General features: G+C 40.6%; 2 protein-coding genes across 11 annotated transcripts in view; one reads left to right on the forward strand and one right to left on the reverse strand.

Moving 5' to 3' along the window:
• Window positions 1-5,999: 5,999 nt before the first annotated feature.
• ATRIP (ATR interacting protein) lies at window positions 6,000-19,714 on the reverse strand. The gene is made up of 14 exons (XM_026061166.1): window positions 19,327-19,714; window positions 18,728-18,810; window positions 17,710-17,880; window positions 16,945-17,060; window positions 15,531-15,691; window positions 14,517-14,636; window positions 13,975-14,070; window positions 13,039-13,168; window positions 11,058-11,786; window positions 10,300-10,442; window positions 9,626-9,717; window positions 8,559-8,642; window positions 8,061-8,310; window positions 6,000-6,617 (listed from the first exon to the last, which is right to left on the reverse strand). Exons 1-14 carry the CDS (start codon window positions 19,712-19,714, stop codon window positions 6,550-6,552), a joined length of 2,631 nt encoding a protein of 876 aa, XP_025916951.1. The 3' UTR covers window positions 6,000-6,549.
• A 45-nt stretch (window positions 19,715-19,759) lies between these two features.
• The window catches only part of IPPK (inositol-pentakisphosphate 2-kinase), a 69,301-nt gene continuing 62,439 nt past the window's right edge, over window positions 19,760-26,621 (forward strand). For 7 of the 10 annotated variants that reach the window (XR_003252723.1, XR_003252724.1, XM_026061154.1 and 4 more), the window contains exons 1-2: window positions 19,760-20,090; window positions 21,955-22,006. The gene's annotated coding sequence lies outside the window, so the exon portion shown is untranslated. The other 3 variants (XM_026061150.1, XM_026061148.1, XM_026061149.1) reach the window with 3 other exon arrangements.

The raw sequence follows: 26,621 nt of genomic DNA on the forward strand, positions 1-26,621 counted from the left end.
TTACTTATGTTGCAGCGTGAATTTTTCCAGGACAGAACTTGGCATCCATCTTAAAATCCAAAATCCGTGGGCAGCCTTGAACAGAGGAGTTGGAGACCAGGGGGAAAACTTGGGAAATTACTGCCAAACAAGTAATTCTCTCCTGTTTTTCCAAGTATGGAAACTTAGTATCAGATCTGGGCATGTATGATAACTTGTCAGGTTTGCTTTAGTCAGTGCTTCCAGGCCTTTTTTTTTTTCCCCTCAGGTTACTATTTGAACTAATCTACTTGTAAATTAGTATTGCCTGCATCACAGGGACCCTGTAAGATTTACTGCTCATCAGCAAGCCTTGGGGGGGGGGGTACCCAAGTTAAACCTATTGGAGATAAGATAAAGCTGAAGAAAATAAGGAATTTTCCCTTTCTCGAGCTCAGGCGCCCCTGGGATGGAGCAGGCTCCTCTGCCGCACCGCTTCACGGCAGTCCGTGTTACTGACCACGTCTTTCTGGTGGAACGTGGCTTTTAGGTCTGAGAAGCACCAACTGTCACTCCTGGGTAGCGAGGAGCCTGCACCTGGCCCAGGCAGCCGCTGGCCGTCCGCTTTCCCGGGGCTGCAGCCTGTCTGGGAAGGGCCAGCGGGAGCTCCCTCGCTGCAGGCGGGGGTCAGGCATCTCCGAGATCCTTTTAATCCCGTGAGGACGCTTGGGCTTGCTGTCAGTAAAGGCTGCTCCTCTGCCCCTTCCCCTCTCCACACAGACTCATCTTGCCTGCATTTTTGTCTTGATTTCCCAATAACTTGCCCTGCCTGGGGGCAAAGGAAACCTCTCTCTGCTGGCGGTTTTCCCTCAGGTACGTTTTGGTGTGGTTCAGACTGACGGGGGTTTATGGGTGGGAATTTTGTTTCTTCTTCAGGGCCGTTATCTCCCCTACTGCCTTGCCCTTAGCGAAGGGCTCTCCCTTCCTTGGCGCTTTCCCTCTGCCCTCCTGTAGGGATGACGCTGGAGCAGAAGAGTGGAGGTCCTCTTCCATTGCGATAGCGTAGCCGTAGCTCTTGCTCCTCCTTCCATGGTGTTGACAGACCGTTCCTGAGGAGGTTGGGGAGGTGTTTAAAGTCTGTATGGAGAATTTTGAAGCGAAAAATCACCCTTCAAATTATCGCTTGGGTAACTGGTTCAGATCCTGGCTTCTTGAGGAAACAACCATCGCGCTGGCTGTGCCATGGCAGTAGTTTGCAGTGCTGAAGCAGAAGTCCAAAAGGTCGCACCAAGCTTTCTTGCACCTTTCTTCTCACTTCCTGACAGTCATGAAAGCTCTGACTGACAGGATCAAATGAGGAACCTGAGCCAAATACTGGAGAAGGCTTCTGTGAGGCAGATAAACAATGCTGCCTCTGCAGATTTTAATTTTTGTTCCAGAAATAGTGCATGCAAACAGGGCGCCTCTGTCTTTCCTCCTAACTTCTGTTGTGTGGGGTGAAAGGAAGGGGGGCCGCGGGAGGATAGTCCTGTGATGGGTCTCGTACCTCGTTTTTGGGAGAATGGTAGCTCCTCCCACTATTTGCAGGCCATGTTAAACACCAGGCCTGAGGCCCCAAATAATTTCCTTGGACCATCAGCTGATCCACTTTTGGCTGATGCCACATCACAGTCACAATGAATTGTGATTTGTGTGTGTGTGTGCGTGTGTGCGCATGTGTGTGTGTGTCCGGCATCTGATTACTGGGAGTTTGCTGTTATTTCATTTTAAATATTTCACTAGAGTGGAGAACAGTTCAAGGTATGTATGGGTTAACCTCTGATACCCCATTTCCCTTACTGCAGTTAAAATAACTTTTAAATCAGTTACTTGAGACTTTTCATTCTACCCTCTTCTTACTCCTGAATGCAGCTCCCGGTGGTTTCCCTGGCTCCCTCTCCGATGTCGCTTTGCCCCTGCAACCAGGTAGGATCTGCTTTGCAGGCTCTGCTGGACGGGTGTCGCCGAGCAGCTGTGGTGTGAAGGAGGTCTCTAACACACGCAGCTGGGCAACTGCACCCCCAGACGCACCAACCTACAGTATGGCAAAGGTATAGACCAAAAAAAAGTTACTGTTCTGTGATATCTGTGTCAAGAAACTCAGCAGTTATCTGGCTGGAATATATTAGCTGCTTCCTCTAAATACTTTCAAAAGCAGGTTACCACCCGAGCAGCTGTTCAGAGCACTGTTTCACTTGCAAGCTTTAGTACTAAAACTTTTAAGATTAGTCCTGGTTGAACCGTATTTACCTGCTGCAGAGATAAGTTTGTGTTAAGCACCTTGCTGGCCGTTTGCAGTTTAAAGTCCTTTCAGGAAGTTTTGGCCCTCGCTCTTAGACGCATTTGGATAAACTTCAGCCTCAGGGTGTTTGCAGGTCTTTGAAAAGGTCACAGCCCACCTTTTCATATCAGGCTGCTAAATTATAATCTACGATGTATAGATTTATTTTTAACAAATTAATTTACACTGTAAACGTAAGTCGACCTTTGTTACTATATTCACAGCAAATAATACAGTCTTTATACAGGCAAATCAGAAGTGCTGCACTTGACCTTAATTAATATAACCATATTAATATAACCATATGACCTTTTTCCAATTAAGATAGTTCACTGTTCCAGTAGTCTAGCACAGGCTGAATTATTCTTGAGCAGCAATCCACACTAGTGGGATTAATACGAAAAGAACAGTATATTCCACAACTCAGGTCAAATGGCACTGAGCATGATGTTTAAATCTGCTGCACGATGAGGCATTTTGTATTTGCCTCCCTCACCTGTTACAGCCGGGTTTTTAAAGATGTAGACTTGTAGAAAATAAGGTGGTACCTGTGCAATTTCCCTAAATGCTGAAGGCAATGCGGCACCATTTACTTTATCTCTGTACGTAGCTCTAGTCCAGGGCATCAGGTTCCTTTATCAGCACAGGAAGATGCTTATCAAGGCAATGACACCTCCTCCTGCGCTGCCACTGTTCAAAGGGGGTAGTGGCCGTAGATCTTAAATACATGTCAGCAAGGCTGTCCTCCCTTTTGCCTAAAGCGCCTGAGTAAGGGGTAAACTGATGAGAGAGGTGCTGATTGCTTTCTTTATCCAGCTCTTCTGTAGCTTCAGCGCTGTCTGCGCAGAACGCTTCGCTGAGGAGGGAGAAGCCAATTAATTATACTTAGCTCAACTTTCAGCAAAGGGAGAACATGATCATGGGCAGCTAAGCAGCTGGATGGCTGCTGCCAGCTGAGGAATGCAATAACCATGTACAGAACGTGACCTTTGAGGGCTTGGTTTTTGTTGCTCAATACTTCATTATTCAGGCCTGTGACAGTACTTGTTGCTGGAGTAAATTCCTTTCCTGGGTTGATACAGAGGCACAGTTTATCTATAACATGAGGGAAAAGAGGAACTGGCCTTGAAAATGTTGCCATGCTGTGTTCTTCAGGCAGGATCTAATGAGAGCAGTCAGCGTGATACAAGGTTGTGAAAGTGGTAAGCCAGTGCCGCCTAAATTCATAAACACAAGTGCTTCAGTTGTTTTCAGGGTGTGATCAGCTGTTGCATACATGATCGGATCTCTTAAATTTATAGAAAAAACATCCCAGGACCGAAGAAGGAAGTTCTGTTTCTTTTAATAGCCTCCAGAATAGTGTGGGCCATAGCACTCTAAAGGCAGAAGCAGGAGGAGAGCAATCCCAGGGTGCAGATGTACACAGCGGGTGTTGGGCTGTTCCCGTGGGTGGGGGCGGGGGGGGGGTCCTGCCGGAGGGGAACAGTTAAAGGTATTATCCTAAGTATTTTTTCCTCAGAGGCACTTCTGTTTATATGTTTAACAGTAACACATTTCTCCCTCTTACCAAATTCCCATACACGCATGTTCTTGAGATGAGGCCAGGAATTTTTTAAAGCAGTTTTTGTTCTGTAATTTTGGATTGCTTCAACAATTTGAGCATCTTTAACTGGTCTTAGTCCAAACTTCTCTAACAGTTCACTTGGTCCATTTATCCAAAGAAGTTGTTTAAATGCAAAAAAGTGTGTTCTACATCTTACCTCTATATACTCAAATTATGATTACAGAAATTAGGTGGTGAAAATGACAGAGAGCAGTTGAAAGCTGATGGCAGGTCACTGCTCTTTGGGATAGTGTGACAGTCATAGCTTTGTTAGGACAGCTCTAAATTTGCCACTTATGGCAGGCTAAGTGCCAGATACTGCTCTACCACTGCTAACCCTCTTCAGACTATCGTTAAAGACTTACCTTAATGTTGCTTTTGGTTCCGAATAAGGAAGGGGCTTTTGACTCATATTCTCATGCTCTTCTCTAATCCTGAAGGCCAGGGAACTGCTTTTTTTTGCCTTTTTTTTTTTTTTTTTAATTTTAAAAGTGGGTAAGTCAGATAGATGGCTTCCTGCCACGATACCTGTTTGTAAGGTGAAATTTTTGTAGCAGGTCTTTTCCAGTGCTACGGCTGCAGTTCTAAGGTAGTTATTACCCAAACATACACGGGCTCAAAAGGAAGGCTTTTGCCTTTATGTGCCCACGTGCCCAACCTTGTTTCCTTTTAGCAGGAAAACGGCAGTCCTCCTTCAGCTGCTACAAGGAACCGAAACCTTTGCCGAGAGGCGCTGTCGGTGGCTTGCAGACAGGCTGTGTTCAGCAGTAACAGCCCCGGCCTAGCAGAGCGCTGCCAGCTGCGGCACGGGGCGGAGGAGGCTTATCGCAAGGCTGCGCTGCAGAGGGAAGAAGTGGTGCTTTGGACCCAGCAATCTTGGCTCCAAGGAGATGCAGGTTATTACGCTGTTTTGGGGCAAGTTCTCTTTGAAAGGGAGAGCCAAGGCAAGAGCATGTTCAGCACCCTGGAGTGGGGCTGTTGGCCAGGCCCACCAGGGTAGGCTGCAGCCTCTTTGGGAAGCATCCAGCCCTCTGCCCCCAGGCCCCCTTTCCAAGGGCTTCCCTCCCCCTGCCGTGCTCTCTCCCCTCCTCCTTTTGGCCTCTGGCGTGAGGCTCATTTCCAGGGGGAAATTCCTACTCTCTGAAGAAGAGGATGTAGTGCTTAATTATACAACTGATATAAATTAAAAAAACCTAAAGATGATAAAACAATAGTGAAAGGCCAATTAATATTGGGCTCTAAATTAAGAGCTCTGCAAACAATGCTCTTTGCCCTTCGTAATCCTGTCCTGGTAGGAGTCCCTGCCACTCTGAGCATGTTTAGTGCAGGTTTTTGCACCTTCACAGTTCCCTCAGCTGTACGAAGATGCACTTTAGCTGCAGAATCTAGAATTCAGTAACCTTCTTTTAAAGTAGACAGTGCTGTAGAGTCCTGATAAACATTAAAAAAGCACTACTTATGTATCTCCTTCTTTGCAGTTAAGCACTTCAGTCTTTTAGTTTACCATCTGCATAATCTCATTTCTTCCCCTCCTCTGTTATAGACACTGCATAAAAGCAACTTTGGCCTAAAGAAAGGTTTGTTCCTTCTTCTGAGATGCAGCCTAGTTACATCTTAAAGCACTTGGAGAAAACTGTGACAGTTGTTGCAAGGAGGTGTAAACCTGCATTTACTTGTAATTAGAATCAAGTATCTGCCCCCCCCCCCCCAAAAAAGCAAAACAAAACCGCAAACTTTCAGAACTAGTTAAAAGACAAGCCTTGCGCCTATTTTAGTAGCATTTACACTTCCCTTTTTAGGATCTAAGGTTCAGCTGATACCTGCAACTGAGTATGAGGTGATAAACATACAGATCTGAAAGGGTAAAGCAACAGTTCTTCGTTCAGTCGTTAGCAGAATCTGCTTTGAGGTGAAGATGAGTTCTTTCTGCTACTACAACCAAAAAATGGTTATTCTGCACAGATTTAAACATTCTCCTCTTGCACAATAAGAGAATATTATCTTCAACATTTACCATCTCATTCTCCTAAGGTAACTTAAAAAAAAAAAAAAGTTTGGCACCTCAATAGTTGTACTTTCAGCAGAAATATGAAATTGAGAAAAATGAGTGAACTGAGGTAATCACAAGAGGGTTTTGATGAATTTCTTGCACAGAACTGAACTGCGAACTACAAGTTATTTCTACAAAAAAATTTAAAATCACAGTAAACTTTACTAATGTCAGCATGCCAATTCTTGAAATCAAGCAAGAAAGGTACAGCTGCAAAAGACACAGAACAGAGAAAGTATTTTCAAAACACTTCCGTATCAACTCAGTGATCCCAAACATCTATCACATTCAGTATCATAAGGCTGTAGTCACAGTAAAATGGAGAACACAATAGTGAAGTTTCAGTTGATCCACAGCAATTTCATAAAGAATGAAATTCATAAGGAAAATGATTCATAAGCCAATGAGTGGTTTTGCACAGCAAAACAGTACATCTCAGTATAATTGCTTCTTACATCAAAATTTTTCTTTGACATCAGTTACATTTAGATGGCTCTTGAATAAAATGATCATAACAAATTCCTATTACTTAAAAAATAAGATAGCTGATTTAAATTTCAGTGACAATGATTAATAAGATTTAGATAAGGAAGGACAGAAATCTTTGCTAGATGTTAGCTAGCTGGAGTCCATTCCTTGATCTTCTGCTTCTGACTCAGGAGGATACAATTCATCCAAAATCAGCTCTGCAACGACAAGAAAATCACGTTTCAAAGAGTCATTTTATATTCAATATACTTTAAATATAGCCAAGATCTCTTTGTATTTTAAAGAACTACTGCCTGTAAAAGGCTACAGCAAATATCCTTTTTCACAGGTCAGTGCTTTCTACTGTCTTCTAAAACAACTTTCCAAAAGCTTATTAATGTTGTGGGGAAAGTATCGAGATGTTCAGTGCAAAGAGGTATTATATGTATTTTGTCATACAAATGTCTCCTCTCCACCTCATCCTCCCTTTTAAGGCCTCCCTAAAGCAAGAAGAGAACTATCCTTGACAGTCACCTAAATTTAGCTATGAGTGGAAAACCAGTAAAGACCACTTATTTTAGAAGTAGTTTTGACTACTGAAAGTTTAAAACTTCATTTCTGTAAACTAATTTTAAAGAGCTGCTAGGACAAAAGCATAGTATTTTGTGTTTTAATGCAAGAGCCTGAATGTTAACTTCAGGTTTGCAAAAACGTGCGTGCACCACGACCGCACCACCACATCAGATGCTGTTACACTGTTTTGGCCTATTCCCAAGCATTAGCTAGGCAAGGTGCTAGGTGAAGTTCTAGAAAACCTTGGGACGCTCACTCTGCGCACTCAGCACAGAACAAATCCATGGCACGCTGTTTAGCATCTCCAGAAGAATCACTGTAGTCAGTATTGGCACGCTTGCATTGGCGTTGCCTTTCTGATGCAGTGCTTATACCAACACTGGGAGACTTATCCCTCTGGCTCTAAATAAGGCCAGATACGTTGTCTGTTATCTAGTAGCAAACTACATACTGACACAAGAGCATAGTCTTCACGCTAGCTTTAAGACATGTATATAAATAATGCCATGACTGAATGAAGAAATAACATGTGAGCTATGAGGAAGAGAGGCAATTTCACCGGAGCAGCAAAAGGATAGGAAGCAGATGCAGAAAATGTGCAAAAGCAAGGGGCAAATCCTGATAGTGCCTTTGCTAGAGCAGCTTTGGGAGAAATGGAGGAAGGGCAGGGGAGGGAAGAGGAAGACAGAGATTCTAGTTCAGGATGCAGGGAGTAAAACAGGGGTAATGCTAGCTGGAGACATGGAATAATGATTTTTATCATGAGATAGCATGTAATGCAGATTGTTAAGCTAAAGAGAGCTGGAGCACAGGGTTTCATTTGATCAGATGGTAGGGGCATGTTTGTGTGGAGAAAAGAAAGAGAACAAAATATTAAAGAACAGTGGTTCAGTGTAATGAAGTTTGAGGAACACTACACTACCGATTGCCCTCTCAGTCTAAGCAACAAACATCCACAGCATTTGGTATATGGTACTTGTTAAATGAGGAAAGGGGCACAAATGGAATTTCCATTTCTCCAGTATTAAAGAGAAAAAAACCCCACATATACACACACACAAGCAACCTATAATTTCACTAATTTTTACCTTCACAGGCACTCAATTTTTGAGTTTTTTTGAGAATGGCTCTTACACCAGGCATGGCTTGGTCATATTGATGGAGAACTTCCAAACAGTGTTCATGAAACAGTTTATCTTTCTGAGATAGGCTGTGTAAGAGTAAAACAGCATCCCGTAAAAACTGAACAATGTTTTCCTTATATGTACACAAGGTGCTCTCAGACCTTCTAATTTTCATCCACTGTCTATGTAACATTATAATTAGTGCCTTAACCACCTGAAAGAGGAAAAAAATGACTCAGTACACAAAATAAAATTACAACAGTGGAAAACTTATTATGATCTTTACTCAATCTTTTCAAACATCCAAGTTTTAGAATATTTTCTAGCAAGGAAAAGCAAGCCTTCCTAGAGAAGGTAGCTTTTGAAATATAGTACAATTCTGTTCCAGGGCAGCTAAAAAAAAAGGCATAAAGGTATCTTGAAGTTTTCAGTAGGTTAAATTCAACAACTCTGGTGACATACCTCAAGATTACATTGGCAATCAGTACCAAGTAGTGAAACTGCTGGACTGGAACACCGCATACACCTTGTCAGGAGTCTAAGCGTCTATTACAAAAACACGCAGATTGCATTACAGTGAGTACTAGGGTTCTGCAGAATTATCAAATAATTAAGCTGCAAATAAAGGGAAGTAGAAATGACGTTTCATTACTAGTTTCAAACATTTCTGTTCTTTTCGTTAACCATTGATCCTTCCCCCCCCCCCCCAAAAAAAATTGTTAACAATTTTTCCTATAGAACCTTACAGACACGGAATTTGTCTTACACAGAAACCTTTCCAGCCTTCTGATGAGAAAGGCTGGCAAGGTGTGATGGGACTTAATTCAGTGCACACAAATCATATTTTACACTTTTCGAATATAATAGTGCAGACAGGCAGATAGTAAAAATAGTTTTAGAAAATGGTTCAAAATTCTTTCAAACAAGAGTAAAAGTGGAGCAAATGATAGAACCCCACAGAGCAAGTTGCCACTGTCAATACAAACTAAATACAAAAGCTGTTCTTCCTATATTTAATAATGACTGCTATACAGCAAGCTAGTATTTCACTAAATGCAATGAATATAATCATCAGTTGCCATAGGCTGCCACTCATACATAACTCATAAGATCAGTTCAGAAGTAAATAGTACAATCAAAATGAAACACAGATCTTGCTTCCTTTTATTCTATAACCAAGGTAAAAGCAGAATAAAGTTTTGAACATTTAACCATGAAGGTCTTGAACATTTCCAGCTATCCTAGGATGTTTCTTGCTTTTTCAATGACTTCACTATGACTGCTACGTCATTGCGTATGATAACGTCTTGAAGATATTATCTTCAACAATAGTTCCCAATTCTTTCAACAGCTGCTCTTAAAAGCAAATATAATCCCTCACTACAGAAGCCAGCTGAAGCCTTTGAAATGTTCTGTTTCAGTTGGACAGAGAACTTGTTTCTTTAGTCAATTTGGGCATTCCCTTGCTCCTTCACCAGCCCAAACAGGAAATAGCAGGAAAAAGCACTTGTACAAAAAGCTGTGGTTACCTCTTGTTCTAACTGAAGCCAAAGCATTTCAGATGCAGATTTATCTGGTCTTGATGTAATATACATGTACAGTGCAAGAAGAAGGCAGGTGTCTGAAATAAAGATAGCTTTGTTCTTTTCCAAAGTAGTCAATTGTTTATGGCAATGATTAATTTTGTCACAGTGAAAAACATTACAGAAAATATGTAGAGTGCAGAATTTTTAAGCAGTGCTAAAGAAATCACTTAGTACCTCTAAACTTTACATATGCATTTGTGAGAACATTCCCCTCCTTCATTCATAAGGAACTGGACAAGGACTGTTTGTCACACAGAGTACTGAAATCCACAAACTCATAATGTCATGAAGTGCAGATACCCTACAGGATGGAATTAGCCTTTACCTCCTCAAAAGCCCTTTTTTCCTCATCAACTTTTAATAAAATAAACATGAGTCTTGAAAGTGTTTTTAAAAATCCACATGAGTGTCAAAGGACTGTAGACAAATATCGGAAGACGAAGTACTCTTCAAACGATAACTGAAACTCAGCATTAGAAAGCAAGTTTTCACATAACACACTAGGGTTTACCTTTTTTAGGTTTTAATGCCTTGGAGCAAGGCTTATTTGTATTACCTTTAGTCATGCTAACTAACATTCAACCGATAAAAATTCTCTGTGTTAGGCAATCTTTTACCTGAATGAGAACAAAGTTGAGCAACCAACATGTGGTGTTGAGCAAATATAGACAACAGTCTCACAGTCAAAAGGACAGCATGCAAAGGGGTTTCTGGACACAGGCAACGGAACAGTATCTGGCTATTTAATAAGTCCTGAAAACTTGAAAAGAAAATCAGAATTAGAAATGGGAAATGCACTGACAAGTTGAGAGTAATTCACCATTTCTTGTACACAGCATCATAATTTGTGCCTTTTTAGCCATTCAGAATATACCTGATCTCCAATTACATGTCATAAATAAAAAGAAAGAAGTACACTGAAAAACATTTTCCATTACGTTTTGCAGTTCACTCTATGGTTGCATGTTAGACCATTAGCAGGCAAAATTTACTTGCCAGAATGAAAGCCAAGTGTTTCCATTCCTTACGCATCTACCAGCAATTGCAAAAAAAACCCAGAATGAATGTTATGGATATTCTGATCAACTACATATGACCTTAAAAAGTTTTCTTACTTTCAAGTTACAACTAGGCAATGAGGCAACAGCAAGTGCTTAATATAAACTTATAACGAAATTATGTCATTGATGTGGGGCAGCTATCACATTCATGAGCAGCAAAGCACTGGAAAGATCCTCAGCTGCTGTTCAAAGAACTGAGAAATATGATATTCTCCCATACATGTCACAACTTTTACGGTCATCTGCACAAATTAGAGTTTCAATAGAGACTAAATAAAGGGCCTGAAATAATTTTAATGCTATTATTGACTTACTTTATTAGCAAGTCCATTGTTGAATTTTCAGCTAATTTCACCAAAACTTTTAGGCTTTGGTTCAGTATACCGTCAGTCTGGGAGCCTGCTGTAGCAGAAAAAGCTAAAACCTGAAGCAGCTTTTTGAACAAAGAATGTTGAGCTTGATCATTATTAGGTTCATCCTGTGGAGCTACATGTAGTCCTCGTGTCCTGGTATCTTCTTTACCACCACACTGATCATCACATAACGTATTTTTGTCCATCTTGGAAACCTCTTCATCTCCAACAGCAGAGTCTCTGTCCACTTCAGAAGACAGCAATGTGCGAACAACATCCCAGCTATAAAATGCCAAATAATAAAGAACACCCAGAGATACAACTGTAGTTTCTTCAAGAGACGATCTGAAGTCCTCCTTACTCGATACCACGTTTGCGTTAGTTCTGGAAGAAACAACTGAATGGTTTCCACAAGAACCATTTACTGACTTGTCCACCAATTGTACTGCTTGACAGTATGCACCAATATAGCGTTCTACCAAGGGCAAGAGATGCACAGCGCCTCGGATCTTGCAACGTTTGAGGTGCAAAAACCCTCCCCCACTTTCTGCTAGATTTCCTTCAGATGACCCTTCATCCATAGCAATCAAGTTCAATCCTGTTATTGCAAGTTTTTGAGCTTCTCTCAGGGATACAAGAGAAGCAATTTCTTCTTGAGTTGTCCTGATGCTGGGTATTCCTGTAGACTTCCTAACCAAATAAAATTAAAAGAAGGGAAATACTTCAACAAAAGAAAAAGAGAGAACATAGCAAGTGTTCTTATACAATCACTTGAAATGTGAATTACCTGTATTCTGAATCAAATATAGAAAGGCTACAGCAGTGAGAGATGTCTGTTCTCAAAATAGAATGTAAATTAAAAAATCCTACTCCTTGATACCTGCACGGAAGAACAATTTCAAAGAACTCTTAAGTGTTGTGCAAGTACTTAGAGTAGGCAGCTGAGTAATTTCAGCAGCTCATTAAAAAACAGACAAAGAAAAAAAAATTATTACCTTGACTAGAGACTTTCAATATGCATTTTCTATGTAATGCATTGGGGGAAGGGAAAACACTTCAATGATAAATCTGTCAAACTGCAGCTACTAAGGCCAAGCACATACCATAAAGCATATGCAGAAGCATAAAAAAAAGACTGAATAGTAAGTAATTTTATAAGATTGTATTGCAAACCTTTATTCAAAAGTCTCTTGCAGCAATAGTTACTCAAGGAAATAATTTACAAGGTATCAACCTGTAAACCTTCCCTTAAACTACAGGGCAAGATCTAGTCTTTGTGAGCAAATAATTCCTCTCTAAACTGTCATCTTGAATTTAACAATCAGCTCTGCCTAAATGTTCAAGTAAACTTAAGAAATTCTCAACAGAAGAGCAATGGAGCAGATAAAAATCCTGTGAACAAACCCTGTTTTTTAAAAGCATATTCAACCAATTATTTTTATATCCAATATTCATATTTAAAATACTTTAAAAGGTCACTATAAATATATATCTGGAGAAAAATTAAATCGCATATAATTTAGACAAAAGATATAGACTCTACTGTTCTTTTCTGATCAACTTTTCAATATTTTTGCTAGTTTTTTAATGAACTCATGATCAAGTTTATATGCTTCCCTCACTGTAACGCAAATTTCATGCTCTCAAATCATTACTGATAGTAGCTGCTAACTCAGGTTTTTCAAAACATGTTTCTATGCCTTCCCTAATACAAAAATTAAAATAGTTTTAGTGTTGCTCAAATACTTAATACCTACAATAATCAAAGATGCAGAATGGTGTTCCAATTTTTGCCTCAAATGGCCTAACCAAAACAGCATTTAACATGAGTAATGAGGTTTCTTACATGAGTTACTCCTCCTTATTATAGAGCAGGCCACTGTACTAAGAACATATCAGATACAGTTTAAAACAAAACAAAATAAAATAAAATAAAACTTACGAATCCAAAAAGTTAGGCTGCAAGATAGCTCCTGGTAGAGCCTCAGAGTTACTGCTAAGAAGATGACAGAGCCCTAATAAAGACCCAGGGACAATAGGCTGCTTCATCAGTGCATTTAGTAAGATAGAACCTGAAAGGATACATGATTGTCTTTGGAGTACCTTTACCATCAACTGTAACATCAACAACAAAAAAATCATATTCCAAAAGATTAACTTTTTTACAGTACACATGATCTCAGAATCTTTTTTTTAAATTACGAATCTGCCGTCTTTCTCTACTTCTAATTAGAGAATGATTTTCAGAAATATTAAGATATGATGTAAATAGTAACCAGATTAGATTTAGATATATTACATTACAATTTCATATTCGTAAAATATCTCAAGCCAAATGATTGTATAATCCAACTATCCTGATCACTTGCTCTACACATTCTAGTCCAGACATTAAAAATATGTGATGTGATTTTGTTCTGAAATCAAAATAAAATAGTACACTGAAGACTTCCTGGTGTTAACTGCTGTAAATGTTCCTCTATTGTTTCTACTCATATAAAAATATGTAAATTTTTCCTGTTTTACATCTATTTACAATAAAAAGCAAGCATAACATATTCATATTGAAAGAGCCAGCCTTGTAATAAGCAAATACCCTTTGATCCGTATTCTTCTATAAAACAAAAACCTGGCCAACAATATTTTTCTTCCATACAATAACAATGTAACAATGTTGTTAGGATACAAGATAATAACACAATCTGAAATGTTTTACTGTAAAATCACAATACTCAAAGCAATAAAGAGACTAGCTCAACACCACCACTGTGCAGTGATGTTGTACATAGCAGGCTCCTCAGTACCACACTGCTCAATAATGGCATTTCAGTTGTTCCTCAGAAATGCTCACCACTTCTGTATTAAGAGATTAAGTTACCTTGAGTGTTTTGTTTATGTGCAGAGTTGTAGGAACTGTTTTTTCCCATTGCTTCTTGCTTCACAGATAAAACTTCAGGATGAGGTATCTTGCCCTCTAAAACAAATAGTAATGATAATTCTAATATTGGAACTAGACTGTTTAGAAATTTGTATCTATGCTTCATACACATCCAATTAACCATTGTTGTGATACAGTAAGTAAATAGATAGCAGACCACTGAAAACATTTATCTTGTAAAATTCAGTGATGGCAAACTAATACTATAGTTAAGAGCCGTGTGGCAAACAGAAGTAATTACTTGGCAAAATAAATTAGAAAGCTGACTAAAATTTCACCTTTACTGCTGAATGTTCTACAGATTCTTCAGTACCATTGCTCTCTACTTTTCTTTTAGAAAAAAAATAACTGAAGTTGACTTTCCACAACTAGCAGAAGTTTACATGATTATATTAGTTGAAGATAAACATACCTTTCCTCAAAAACCTCAGTATGTTTGAGGATTTTGTAATCTTTCAATCAGCTACATCCATCACACTTACCATCCAAAACTGAGGCCCAAAGCCTTGCATGGTTCAGAAGACAAATAATCAGTGTGTTTTTCAAACAAATAGGCATATTGAGTGTTGGTAGCAGGGGTTCATCCCTGTTGAAGCAGGGGTCTGAAGAGAATAGCAACAGTTATGCTTCAAGGCTACTTTTTTCTTTTGGTTTTGGTTTTGTTTTGAAGAGTTGATGCTGCCCACACAGTTTAAGATTGAATACTGGAACTGACAGCAATGTCTCAGATTCTCAGGTTTGTTATGATTCTTCCTATAAGGATCATATCCAAATTTCTTTCATTTATTACTTCCTGTTGGCGATGCACCATATACAACACATTAGTTGGCTGCTGTAAGAAATACCATTTTTGTTTCACATTCTAGCGATCTCCAAATGCATGCATATATTCATTTCCTAAGTTTCACTCAATTAATTTCAAGATATAATTTTGAGAAGTACACATAAAAGAGGAAATGAATAAACTGTTTCAGTTCTTTCTTTCAACATGGCTAAATATATACCACTTACAATAAACTGCCGAAAAAGGTCTGCTTATTAAAGCCAAAACATGGTAATAAATAAATAAATCCATAAGCTGATTAGCAGTCCTATTCAAGAAATATGCAAATTATTTCCTGTTCTTCTTTCTTCAGTGAGAAAGGCAGGCATCAATTTGGATATTTAAGTTCATCACCTAAAAAAGGAAAGTTGCTCACTACAACCAACATACACTTCATTGCCGACGTCTTGGCATCTGGTATATTGGTGTTCACGCAGGCATGAAGTAAGAGCACACTGATGCAACTTTCAGTCATAGCTGTTTAACATCGATTGCTATAGAACAGAAAGAAATTTAAGCAAAGACAAAATAAAACAAAACTTTTGCTTTTTCCTACAATGAAGTTATTGAAATTGTTTAGTCACATCATAAAAAAAACAACCATCACCACCCTTATCTAAGGCAGAATTTTGTATATGTAGCTAAAAATGTTGCAAGTAATATATCAGTTTACCTTCCTTGATCAAAGAACTCAGGACAAACAGATTTCCTGAAGAACAGGATGGTCTAGTGGACATTTCAGCATTGAAAGATTCTTTTGTAGGAAAAGATCTTTTTCCAGGCTGTGGAGAACATCCTTCTGATTTCACTGGGATTGCAAGATGTTTTTTAGGACTAAAATAAAAATCAAATGCTCTGATGAAACTATTTTTAAAATTATTTTATTAGACAATAAACAATGATCTGTTTAATAGCTTTCGCAATATTAATATTTTAAAGGTATTTCACTATACATTCAAGAAGAAAGCTGAAAATATGAACTATTTTAAAATATTTGTTAATAGCTTATCATCCACAAAACCAGATTCCTCCCAAGAAAAAGAACTATTTCAGCTGTACAAACAATGAATATCTTAACTGTATAAATACGTTTAGGGAAAGATCAGCTTATTGAGAAAAGCTTCATCTTTTGTACTGCAATATGTTCAATTCAGAGTACATAACAGGGATTGTAATGTACTAGAACATTTCAGTTGCTTTAGAATTATTCCAGAAAGGAAAACCTGGGGTCCTAGGCCACTAAGTCTAGCTCTCAAATTTTAAGAATACATCTATCAAATTTCCTAAAACCCATGAATCACAAGGGAAGAAGAAATTATTATCTTGGACTAACTTGTATGGACAGGGAGGATGTTGGATGTTCTTTCTCTTCCCTCAGGGAACAGAACGGGCCTCAAACGTTCTGAGAACTAGCTCAGTGAAACAACAGAAGAATTCAAAACAAATCAGTCCACAAAACAACCAGAAAATCATAAACAAATATACTTTGCACAATTCAGAACTAATCAGATGAGTAGAGAGATATACTCAGCACTTCTCTATATTTTCTTCCTCCATTCACACAAAGCCATAGAGGTTACTAGTCAGAGAAGAACAGTGCAGCTGCAATACTAGAATTAAGAACTCAGAAGTTTACATTCTAGCAAAGTTTTCTGTGTTTTGGAAAACAATAACTGTTCTTCATTTTATTGAAAGAGCCTGGTAAAATGGAACAGCTTTCAAGTAAAACACTTAGTACTACAGCAAAAAAATTAGTTTCTTTGAATAAAATGAACAAGAACTAAAGGACTAATCTGAATAGAGTTTTACGTATGCTTCAACACGTCTGAAGCCTGAAAAACATCTGATGAACGTATGTTAGATTCATAAGTCTGTGCAAGTGACAAGCTTTTTTCCTCTGCATTTGTGCCATAGACGCATGGAAGGCTCTCTGTGAGCAAATTCCATGGAGGTCAAAAGACTTTTTTTTGTTGTATTCTTTTCAAGAAAACAAAACTAAGAGTTACATGAAGAAAGAAAACATCTGTAACACTTTAAGCACACATATTGTAAAAATGCACACAAATTCCATTTTCCAAAATTGATACCTTGGCGTTAAAACTGTTTGAGTAACAAGCCTATTTCTTTCACAGTTCTGAAGTCGTGTTCTTAATTCATTCATTTCTGCATCTTTGAACTGCAGCTCTGACTGTAATGACATTAACTGAAAGATGAAATAAAAAGCATGGTTTTACTGTTACAGCATCAGTTAGCGGTGTCACAACTGCAGAACAAGTAGAATTACCATAAATTTTCAAGATTACCATCTATTTACTGTGATCTCTGCATAGGATCTCCAATTGTATGTATGCTAATTAATACTATCTTAGAACCAAGTGTCAAAGTTAAGGCAAGAAGTATATGACCTGTTACAGTATATCAAGTAATATGCAGAGCATGATTACAACAAGGCTGTTAACAGCAGAGTAAACACCACATTAGCAGCCACTGTCCTCTTCAGGGCTTTGAGAAAGATGACTGCAACAGGAACAGCAATCAGATGATCAGAGTCATAGAGCGTATGCTGTCCAGTTTTTCCATTTTAAAATATGTTCTAATTGTAAAGTTCTGGGAATTGCTTAAAAAGAAAAAGCAAACAAAAAACTCTGTCACTTTAACTTCATTCTTTTATTTTGGCAGAAGAAAACCCTCAGAAAGTTCTTATATTTTCTTCTAGATAACAAAATTAAAGCATACACACTTTCAAAATTTCATACAAATGCCCTTCCTTTGACTAAATGGCCCGTGACATCATTAAAGTCATAAAACCACCTTCTGCATGTGATGTACAGGTAATTGATACAGTTACAAACCTTTTTGGAGAACTCTTTTTCTTTTTCATTTAGGGTCTGAGATTTTTCCTGTTCCAATAGCATATATGATTTTTTCTGTTCCTCTATAGCATACTCCATCTGCTGCATTGAGTCTCGCAAAATTTTAATTTCCCCATTTTTAGTAAGAATTTCATCTTGCATTTCTTTCAGCTGCAAACAGATGAATTTCATTAGATCATGTCTTTAACTGGAAGTATGGATTTGCATCATTATCTCTGTGGTTGAAAGTTAAGTGTATTTATACTTTCTACGGAGAAAATGCTTCTATAACCCAGTTCAGACATTCTCCAGTGTTGCTTCTAATTTGTTTCTGATTAAATCAGGCTCAACTAATGTTTTCTCTAACAGAATTATAAAATGACAGCGAAGGTACATGTGCCTATACCATCCCAATAGGTGTCAGAGAGCATTCTCCTCCTCCTCCACAATTAAATTCCTTCTTTGAAAAGCACTCTAGTCACACAACAACAGTCTATTTACTGTTTGGATGATAACGATGATAAACTAACTATAATATCTCATCTAAAATGGCACCCAACAAGCACACTGTCCTAAGACAAACTACCACCCCCAGACAGTATCTTCATGACATATATACTCTCCAATATTCTCCAAACAGACATCATCGCTCAGAAACAGGTTATGCTCAAGTATAACCTTCTCAAATCTTTAAGTTTCACAAAACTTTTGTTCACTAGCTCAATGGACAAATAGAGAATAGATTTGATAGAAAAAAAGTAGACCTGACAAATCAGTGTTTGCTAATCTGAAATGACCAAGAAATAAAATATTGCTCTCACTCTTAACATTACTAGAGCTGGTTTTAAAACAATGCTTTTAATATAGCAATGCATCGCTTCAGAGATTACAAAACAACCTGATTAGAAAAAAATACTTGCAACCAAACTCATCCTGCCTTTCAATTAGCCATATCAGAAAGTTGTGACATTCAACTTTATAGCAAGGAACCTAAAGGGAAAGGGAAGATATTACTAACCTTGTGTTTAATTTCTTCATGCTGTGTTTGTAATACTTCAAACTGGAATGCATCTTTAATCAGACTATCTTCTGTACTGCTTCCTGTTACAGAAAAAACAGAAGCATGAATGAGGGACATCACTGATGATTTAACATCTCAAAATTTTGTTGTCCACTATCACACACTTTTTAATATTTTGTCACTAAAACCAGTTAAGTTGCACACACCTAGTCAGGACAGTAACTTTATTACTGCTTATGCATGAATCTTTAAAACAGAGAGAAGAAAATCCGTGCTATATGGATCCGTGCTAAAACACGTGCTATACCATCGTGAAGTTTTGATAACCAAATTCTCTTTTGTAACAATCAGAAGCAATTCTTAAATAGATGAGAAACAGTTTTTCGAAGTTTTAATAGTGGCTTCAGGAATCCGAGTGAAGGCAACGATTAAATTACCTCTGACCCAAGATTAAACTGTCAAGGCAAAAAAGAACAACTGACAGGGAGAGGAAACACCAGCGCCGTGACTACTAAATCTAGACAGCTAAGGGTCCCCGACTCCCCCCGCCCTCCCACGCGGGCCGCCCGCCCCAGACACCGCCCGCCCAGACCGACCTTTCTTCTTCCCGCCGGCGGCGGCGTCGTCGCTCCAGGGCTTCCCCGCCGCCGGCCGCTGCCCGGCGCTACCCAAGGCAAAGGAGGCCCTCGCCCCCCAGGCGGGTTTCTGGGCCCCGGCCCCGCGGGCAGCGCCGCCCTGCGACAGCGCCTGCGAAGCAATGATATCTATTTCCTCCAGGTCGTCGGCTGTGAAGTCGTCGTGGTCCCCGAAAGGGTCGGTCCCGGCCGCCGCCTCGCCGCTCTTGGGGCGCTTGTGGGGCGGGAGGCCGTTGTCGAGGCCTCCGGCGCCGCCGCGGCCCGCGGGCCCGGGGCAGGGGGCGGCCCGCGCCGCGGCCACGCCCCACAGCGCCGAGCTGCTCCTCTTCTTGCTCCCGAGCGCCGCCATCGCGGGGGCGCGCGGCCCGCGGCGCCCCGGCGCCTCACGGAGAGCTTCGCCGCGCCGCCCTTCCGCCCCCGGGACACCAGCGGTCCCGCGCGTCCCGCGCCGCGCCGCCCACCAATCACCGGCGGGCACGGCCGGCCTGAGACCAATAGCAGCACGCTGACGGCACCACCGGCCCTACAGCGTCCCCCGAGGGTCAAACTGTGGCCAAACGCGCAGCGGCTTGGGTGTAACCCCCCCGGCGATTGGTGGCGGCGGCGGGTGCTGTAAGCGCTTCGCTGATTGGCCGCGCCGCGAGCGGCCGCGGGGCCGCGTGAGGCGGGCGGCGCTGCCTCTGCGCGGCGGTGGGTGAAGACTGCTGACGTCAGGCCGCGAGCAGGTGATGTTAGGGTACGCGGCGGGGGGAGCTGGCCTCGCGACGTCATGCCAGGCGTTACGCCGCGGTCGCGGCCGTCCCGCGAGGCGGCCGCGCCTCGCGTGGTGCAGCCCAGGTAGGCCGCAGCGGTACCGCCGCGGCCGGGCCGGCGACGTCACGGGCCGCACCTGGTGACGTCACGGCGCGGCCTGCCCGCGGGAGCCGGCGGCGCCGTCAGGCGTGTGGTGGGGTCGCTCGCAGCCGCCGGGCGTGCGGGGCCCCCGCGGGCCCGGCGGGTTTGGCCCCCTCCTCAGTGGCGTTAGTGGGTCCGGCGCAAGAGCAGAGCGGCCCGTCGCGCGCGGTGGCGCTCGCGAGTGCTGCCGCGGAGGTGGCGGCGGGTGGCTTTGCGCCTCCCCTCCTGGGTCACGGGCAACCGCGTTGCTTAGCGGTCAGTCGCTTCACAGTGAAAATGGGATCAGAAAGGGGCTATTTCATGTTTGGGGTTTTTTTCCACTGAAGTGGACAAGATATTTAGAATTTTTTTTTTGAGATAATAGTGTCAGGAAAGTACAGTATTTGCAGAAATTCTGTACTGAAAACCTGCCATTAATTTACTGGCAGTGATGTGCTTTTGCTGTCATACCTTAATTTGTTTGGAAAAGCTGTATAAATGGATTTGAAAAATACACTTTTCTGCTGGTGCAAGCTCTGCGTAATTTAGGTTGGAGAAGCTTTTAAGTATAGACTAGGACATAGTCTTGCAGCACACTTGTAAAGCAGGGTTAGTAATGCTTCTCAGTGTTACAAATCAGTTTACAAATCACTTGGTGGTCCCCAAGTGAAAAGCACTGTGCTGTTAGTATTAGGCATTTCTGATTCTGCAGGAAAATTTTGATTTCTCATTTTGATTTCCCTAGTATTTCTTTCTTTTTGCAGCAAACTGAAATTATCATCAGATTATAATTCCTTTTATGTGTATGGTATTTTTGCTTCAGTGTCTGTTTAGGCAGCTTGTGATAACTTGTTAAGACAAAAAGAAAGCCGTCATGAGCAGGGTTCTCAGCTGTGCCCTCTCATCCCAACTTCTCTGCTAAAGTGAAAGTGAAGAAGGCAGGCCCCAGAGCTGATCCCTCTGAACTTGAGAGGGCAGGACAGCTGTGTCTTGTTTGCAAAAAGTACACAGAAAAGGGGCAGTCTAAGAGGAAAATGGTTGTTGTAAAGATAACTCCTGTATCATTTTATTTCTGAGGTATTGGTTTAAAGCCTCCTTTTTCTTTCTGTAAAGAGTTGTGGTTTAGTAAGCTGTTTACCAAACTGGGGATATTACAGAGAGATTTGATTTTTAAATCATTAAGGGTACTCTTATTTACATTTGGAAATTTTCCTCTTGTACTAGGAATGTTTGCATAATGCTTGGCTTTGTAGTCTAGCAATAAAGAAAGGTAGCTGCTGCTTTTAGGACAGGTTTTATTTATTTTTGTTTAGCAAGAGACAATTCTCTTAGAAGAGAGGGAGTAAACCCAAAGCTGCTTGCTTTATTTAAAACCTTCTTTTGCTGGGTATGGTGACTATTTCAGTCATATATGATTATGGAGATTTGTGTTAAGGACTTAATTTAAATAATCTAAAAGGAGCTTGATTTAGACTTTACTTGGTCTTAATGCTGTTCTTCATTTATGTTTTTCTTGGGTAACTGAATAGGCTTATACTATTATTATCATTTTTACTTTTAAATAATAATATATGACATTACCGATGTAGCTATAGTTTTACTTGTCCCTTTTTCCTCTAGCTGAAGTTGAGGAAAAGTGGAAGTATAGAATACTTGCACACAGTTTCTTTTTAAGAGGATAAACAAGATAATGACTTTACTTTTTTCCCATTCCAGGGATTTTTGCTAAAGATAAATGACGCTGCAGGTGAACAGAATAACCAGAAAGGTAAGTCTGAGCTGACAAGCTAAAAAAAAAAAGTCTTTGTAAAGGAAGGCTTGTATATATGGTAGTGGTAATTCATCTACTTCTGCTGTCTATGTGATGTGGCTTTTCAACTTTCAAAGCCATAGAAGTCTTCCAGAAAACTGAAAAAATTGTGTTGTTTTGTGTGTGGGTGCTATTTAGAAGTTTTTTCTGATGAAAAATAACATATTTATGTGGCTACTACTAAATAGTGCTGATACAGTGTTTCCAAATTGCAGTTTAATTCTCAACCCCAGTTCCATGTTATTGGAGCCCCCAGTATTCCCTAAAACAGCCTATTTATACAAATGGTTGTTAGTTTAATAAGTAGCAAATAACTTTTTTTTGGTGAGCCCTTCCCAGAGATTGTTTTAAATACCACAGCATATAGAATCATTTTCTGGCAGGGAGGTGGAAGTTGAATACTTACATAGCTAGTGCTTTCTTTTGTTTTCTTTCTGTGGAGTGCTTGGCTTAAGCCTTAAATGTGAGACTCAGGAGAATATAAAGAAGTAAGGTGTGACTTTAACTTCACTGTACAGCTATAGCATTTTTTTTTCTTTGTTACAACCAGACCTTCCTTCCTCCTTGTTTCACTTAGGACTAGTGGATCCCAATGCCAAACTTCAGGCTAGTGAGCATTAATCTGTGTTAGCAGTGTTACAACATTAATTTTTCAGTCTCTTGCCATATTTTCAGCTACCTTTCACCAGCTAGATCAGAAAGCTTTTCTACTCTGATCTTTGCTTAACTTTCCAGTTAGTCAAAGTTAGTCTAGTTAACTTTCGTTGTCTATTTAGACCAAGTTGGTCTAGTTAACTTTCCAGTTAGTCAAAATCAAATCTTGTAACACCCGTCCTAGTGTTAGTGGAACCATGGCTAGCTGACTGACTTCCATAAAATCAGACGGTATATAATTTGGGAACTGTGTGTGTGTGTGTGTATTTATATGCATACACACAGCTTGGAAAGGGGAAGCTGTTCAGTATAATTAATTGTTATGGAAAATCAGGCTCGCCGGCCTCCATAACAGGGTCCGACCCTAGGTTCCTGCTGAGGCAGAAGTTCGAAGTCAGATTGAAGAAAAATAAAATTTAATGATACACGTGCGGTAATTACAGCTCGAGCTGGGTGCCTCCGAAGAGGCAATTATACCCTCCCTGGGCAATTATACCCTTACAATCTAAATTCTCCACCCCTTAAGCGATAGTTTGGACCAATAATAACAGTTAGGTCTGGGTTCTTCCCCTTCTTCCTTGGGCCCCTTCATTGTCTCCAGGCAGGCTGCTTCTTATCTTCAAGGTTGGCTACTCCTGCTGTCCGCGTAACTTCTTTATCCCTCCAGCTTGAACTGGCTCTGGGGCCCCCTTTTACTTATCTAAGTAAAAGTTCACAGCCTGAGGCCTAAGGCTTCAGCAAATTTAGCTACTAATGCTAAGCAAGTTATGCTAAGCAATTAATTCTAAACAGCTTCAGTTCAATATTCTCTAACATTAATCATGAAGAAAGATAAGTTATGTGTGGATTTGTACAGTTTGTATTGCAGTTAATAGTATAAAAAAAAAGTTATGTTTAGTCTGAACACTGGTAAGAATTTCATAACTTATTTCAATGCAAAGGTATTGACATGTTTCTTTGTCCATGATTCTAATGAATCTTGAAATAAGTCGCTGTGTTCTTCTGTTTGCCAGAATGCTAGCAAGGTATTGGAGGTTTTGGAGTCATGCTTATTACTTTGCAGTATAGATATGGTATGGAAAATCCACATTTCTGTAATGAAAGGGAAGAGATGTGCATAAGTTGGGGAAGTGTTTGAAATGAGTACCTTATAGAACATGCAAAATAAATGTAGTCCCAGAGCTGGTCTTACAAAATTGTGATAAAATTGTTTGTTGTGCTGGAATAATTTTCTACTAATATTAATCTGTTTAGACCAAAGAATGTCTAAAGTAAGGCAGGCTTGTGCTCACTTTCTTCTTATTGCCTTCTTGTAATTTAACTAACAAGTCATGATCTTGTCTGCTCGTATGTACTGTGATATATTCCAGCTGTACCAGGATAGCCTTATTGGTGAAGTCTCCAAATGGAGAAGTGGATTGTTGTGTTCCGATTCTCAAAACACTGACTAAAATAAGAGTGAAGTAGTTGGATGACTGGTCATCTAGCAGACATTAACTTAATTTCTAATGTTTGGGTCACTGAAATTCAAACTGGACAGCAGTGAAAATGTGTTCCAGTTAACATCATTGTTCCAGATCTGACACTTGATTACGAGAGGAGGTGTTCTAGGGCTAACAGCTGTGAGTGAGAGGAAAACAAGCACAGAAATCAGCTGTCTCTCTTGAAGAGGAAGTGAAATCTGAGTTTCTTTTTGCATTTCTTCTTGTGGGATGAAAATCTCTTCTGTTAGGATATAAAGTGGCATACAGAATTATATTCCAGCATTTATGAACTTGAAATATGGTGGTTAGATTTGTCAACAACCATTTAAAATGCTAAGCTGTGAAATGGGCCTGTCAAACTAGGTGGTAGTATATGATTTTGGACAAATATCTGTAGCTTTGTCACTCGGGGCTCTCAGTCCTTCAGGCTTGGTCCTGTTGCTTGCTTTTTCAGTAATACAGGTAGAGGAGAGGTAGAGCAGGAAGTCTTAATCATCTTAGTTGAGTAACACCAAGAAAGGAGTAATACTATATGAATTTTCTTGTTGTCATACTGTTACAAATAGTTTTGTCAAATCAAATAGGAATTTGCTTTCTTGAGACATGTTTTCCACACATAGAATGAGTGTGAAGAAGCTTTAGTTGCAAATATAAAGAAACTTTTGTTTGTTTGCTTCAACACGTCAGATGGCAAGACCTAGCAAAAATGAACTGGTGAATGTTACAAGCTATTCTTCTGTACCCCTTTTCTCTAGTGTTCCAGCTAGATAGATTAGTAATTCTAACTACAGGCTAGAAGACTTCTGATCCATGGATTAAAGGAATGGATGTTCATGGGGCAGAGGAAACTTGCTGTAGATGCACAGGATTAGAATTTACAGCATGTTAAACTGGTTGCCGGTAACAACTAAAACATTACCCCAGACTGAATTTTTCATGGCATTTCTGCTGACCAGTAAAGAGTCTCTGGCAAACTCTTAAGTAGCACTAAAAGCGGATCTAATTTTTTAAGTGTCTATAGATGAGGCTTTCTTTTTTCCTCCCCTTAAGTCCCTGGGTATGGCTTTTGCAACTAGTGAACTAGATGTGATGTCAAGTTCTTAAGCTGACGGGTGAAAAGTGGTGAAAAGGATTGAGAAGCGCAGTTGGAGAAACAAGATACTACTCAGTAGTTTCTCCAAGGTGAGATACCTCTGAGGAGGTGATCCTCTGACTCTGCATCTGCCAGGTGGCAGGTCATGGAGGAGGGTAAAGGAGCCAGTCAGCTCTAACAAAGGAGAACGTAAAGTCTCAGAACCACAGAGCCTAACCAACGGCATAAAGAAATTGGTATACTTTTTTCCAAAGTGGGTTTAAGATGAAAAGCCAGTGAAGGGAGAGGTTGTGTTCAAATAAGACCAAGAGAAAAATGGTCAGGGGCTGCATAAGTCTTTGGGGAAAAAAACCTGCTTTCTGAGAAGTGCATTCAGTTACAAGGGAAGGCAATCCTGCTGCTAAGATCCTGACCTTAGTCAGTGTTCTTGGAAACAGTAATTGGAGGGATCATTTGTAAACAAAACTGTAAGGCTGCCAGAAGAGTCTTAGTTTGTGTTTAGTCTTTGCACTACAAAGAGCACTTTTTGTAAACTCTGTGTGAATCTTGACTATACCTAATGCAGCCACTTTTTAAAAGCCTTTTTATATATATATATAAACTTCCAGCCTGTTAAGTAGCATGTTTTTAAAAGATATAATACAATAATCTAAATACAGGCCAAAGATGTGCCCTCTCACTGTAATATATTTGACACCAAGTTTAAATATGTCGTTAATACAGTAACAGCCTTAACTGTTGTTAGTCTGCAAACTGTCAGTTTAGTTAATTTGTGAACATGTCTTCTAGCATGGCAAATTCCTAATCTCTTGCAGGTAAACAGGCTTCTAAAAGAAAACTCATGCTTTCTAGACCACCTCTTTTCCTGAAAATAACCTATAGTTTCTTGTATCGTTTTGACTGGAAGCTTTCTTGTGCTTGGGTGAGTAAGGAGGGGATGTCTAAACCTCCTGTGTTGCGTGTCTAAGCGGAGATGCCGAGATACTCGTAGGTGTTGGTCGTGTGAGGTTTTGAGAACTCAAAATGGGACGAGCCGAGGCAGGGTAGCCCCGATGTGCTGGAGCACCGGCGGCGGGCAGGGCAGGGCTGCGCCTCCCCGCGCAGGCGGGACCGTTGGGGGGCGCGGGCTCGCCGGCAGCCGCGACGGGCATCGGCTGCCCGCGTCGATGCCGACGGGCTGGGCGGGCGCTCGAAGTTCGTGCACCGCCGTCACCATAGCGCCCCGCCCGCGCCCCGGCCAATCGCCTGCGAGGCTCCGCCCCCGCCGCCAGCAAAACAAACAGTCCGTCTCGCGCTGCGGGCCGGCCCCCTCCCGAGCTGCAGCCAATCGCCGTGCGGAGCC

Source organism: Apteryx rowi, unplaced genomic scaffold (genome assembly GCF_003343035.1).
Source record: "Apteryx rowi isolate R43461 unplaced genomic scaffold, aptRow1 scaffold_177, whole genome shotgun sequence".
NCBI lineage: Eukaryota > Metazoa > Chordata > Aves > Apterygiformes > Apterygidae > Apteryx > Apteryx rowi.

What these genes read in the sequence shown, in the direction of transcription:
- ATRIP (XM_026061166.1), bottom strand. Translation starts at nt 19,714, where the DNA reads ATGGCGGCGCTCGGGAGCAAGAAGAGGAGCAGCTCGGCGCTGTGGGGC. An exon ending in CAAACAGTTTTAACGCCAAG is followed by an intron (nt 15,692 to 16,944) that starts GTATCAATTTTG and finishes TTTTTATTTTAG; the next exon opens with TCCTAAAAAACATCTTGCAA. An exon ending in AAAATTGAGTGCCTGTGAAG is followed by an intron (nt 6,618 to 8,060) that starts GTAAAAATTAGT and finishes TTGTCGTTGCAG; the next exon opens with AGCTGATTTTGGATGAATTG.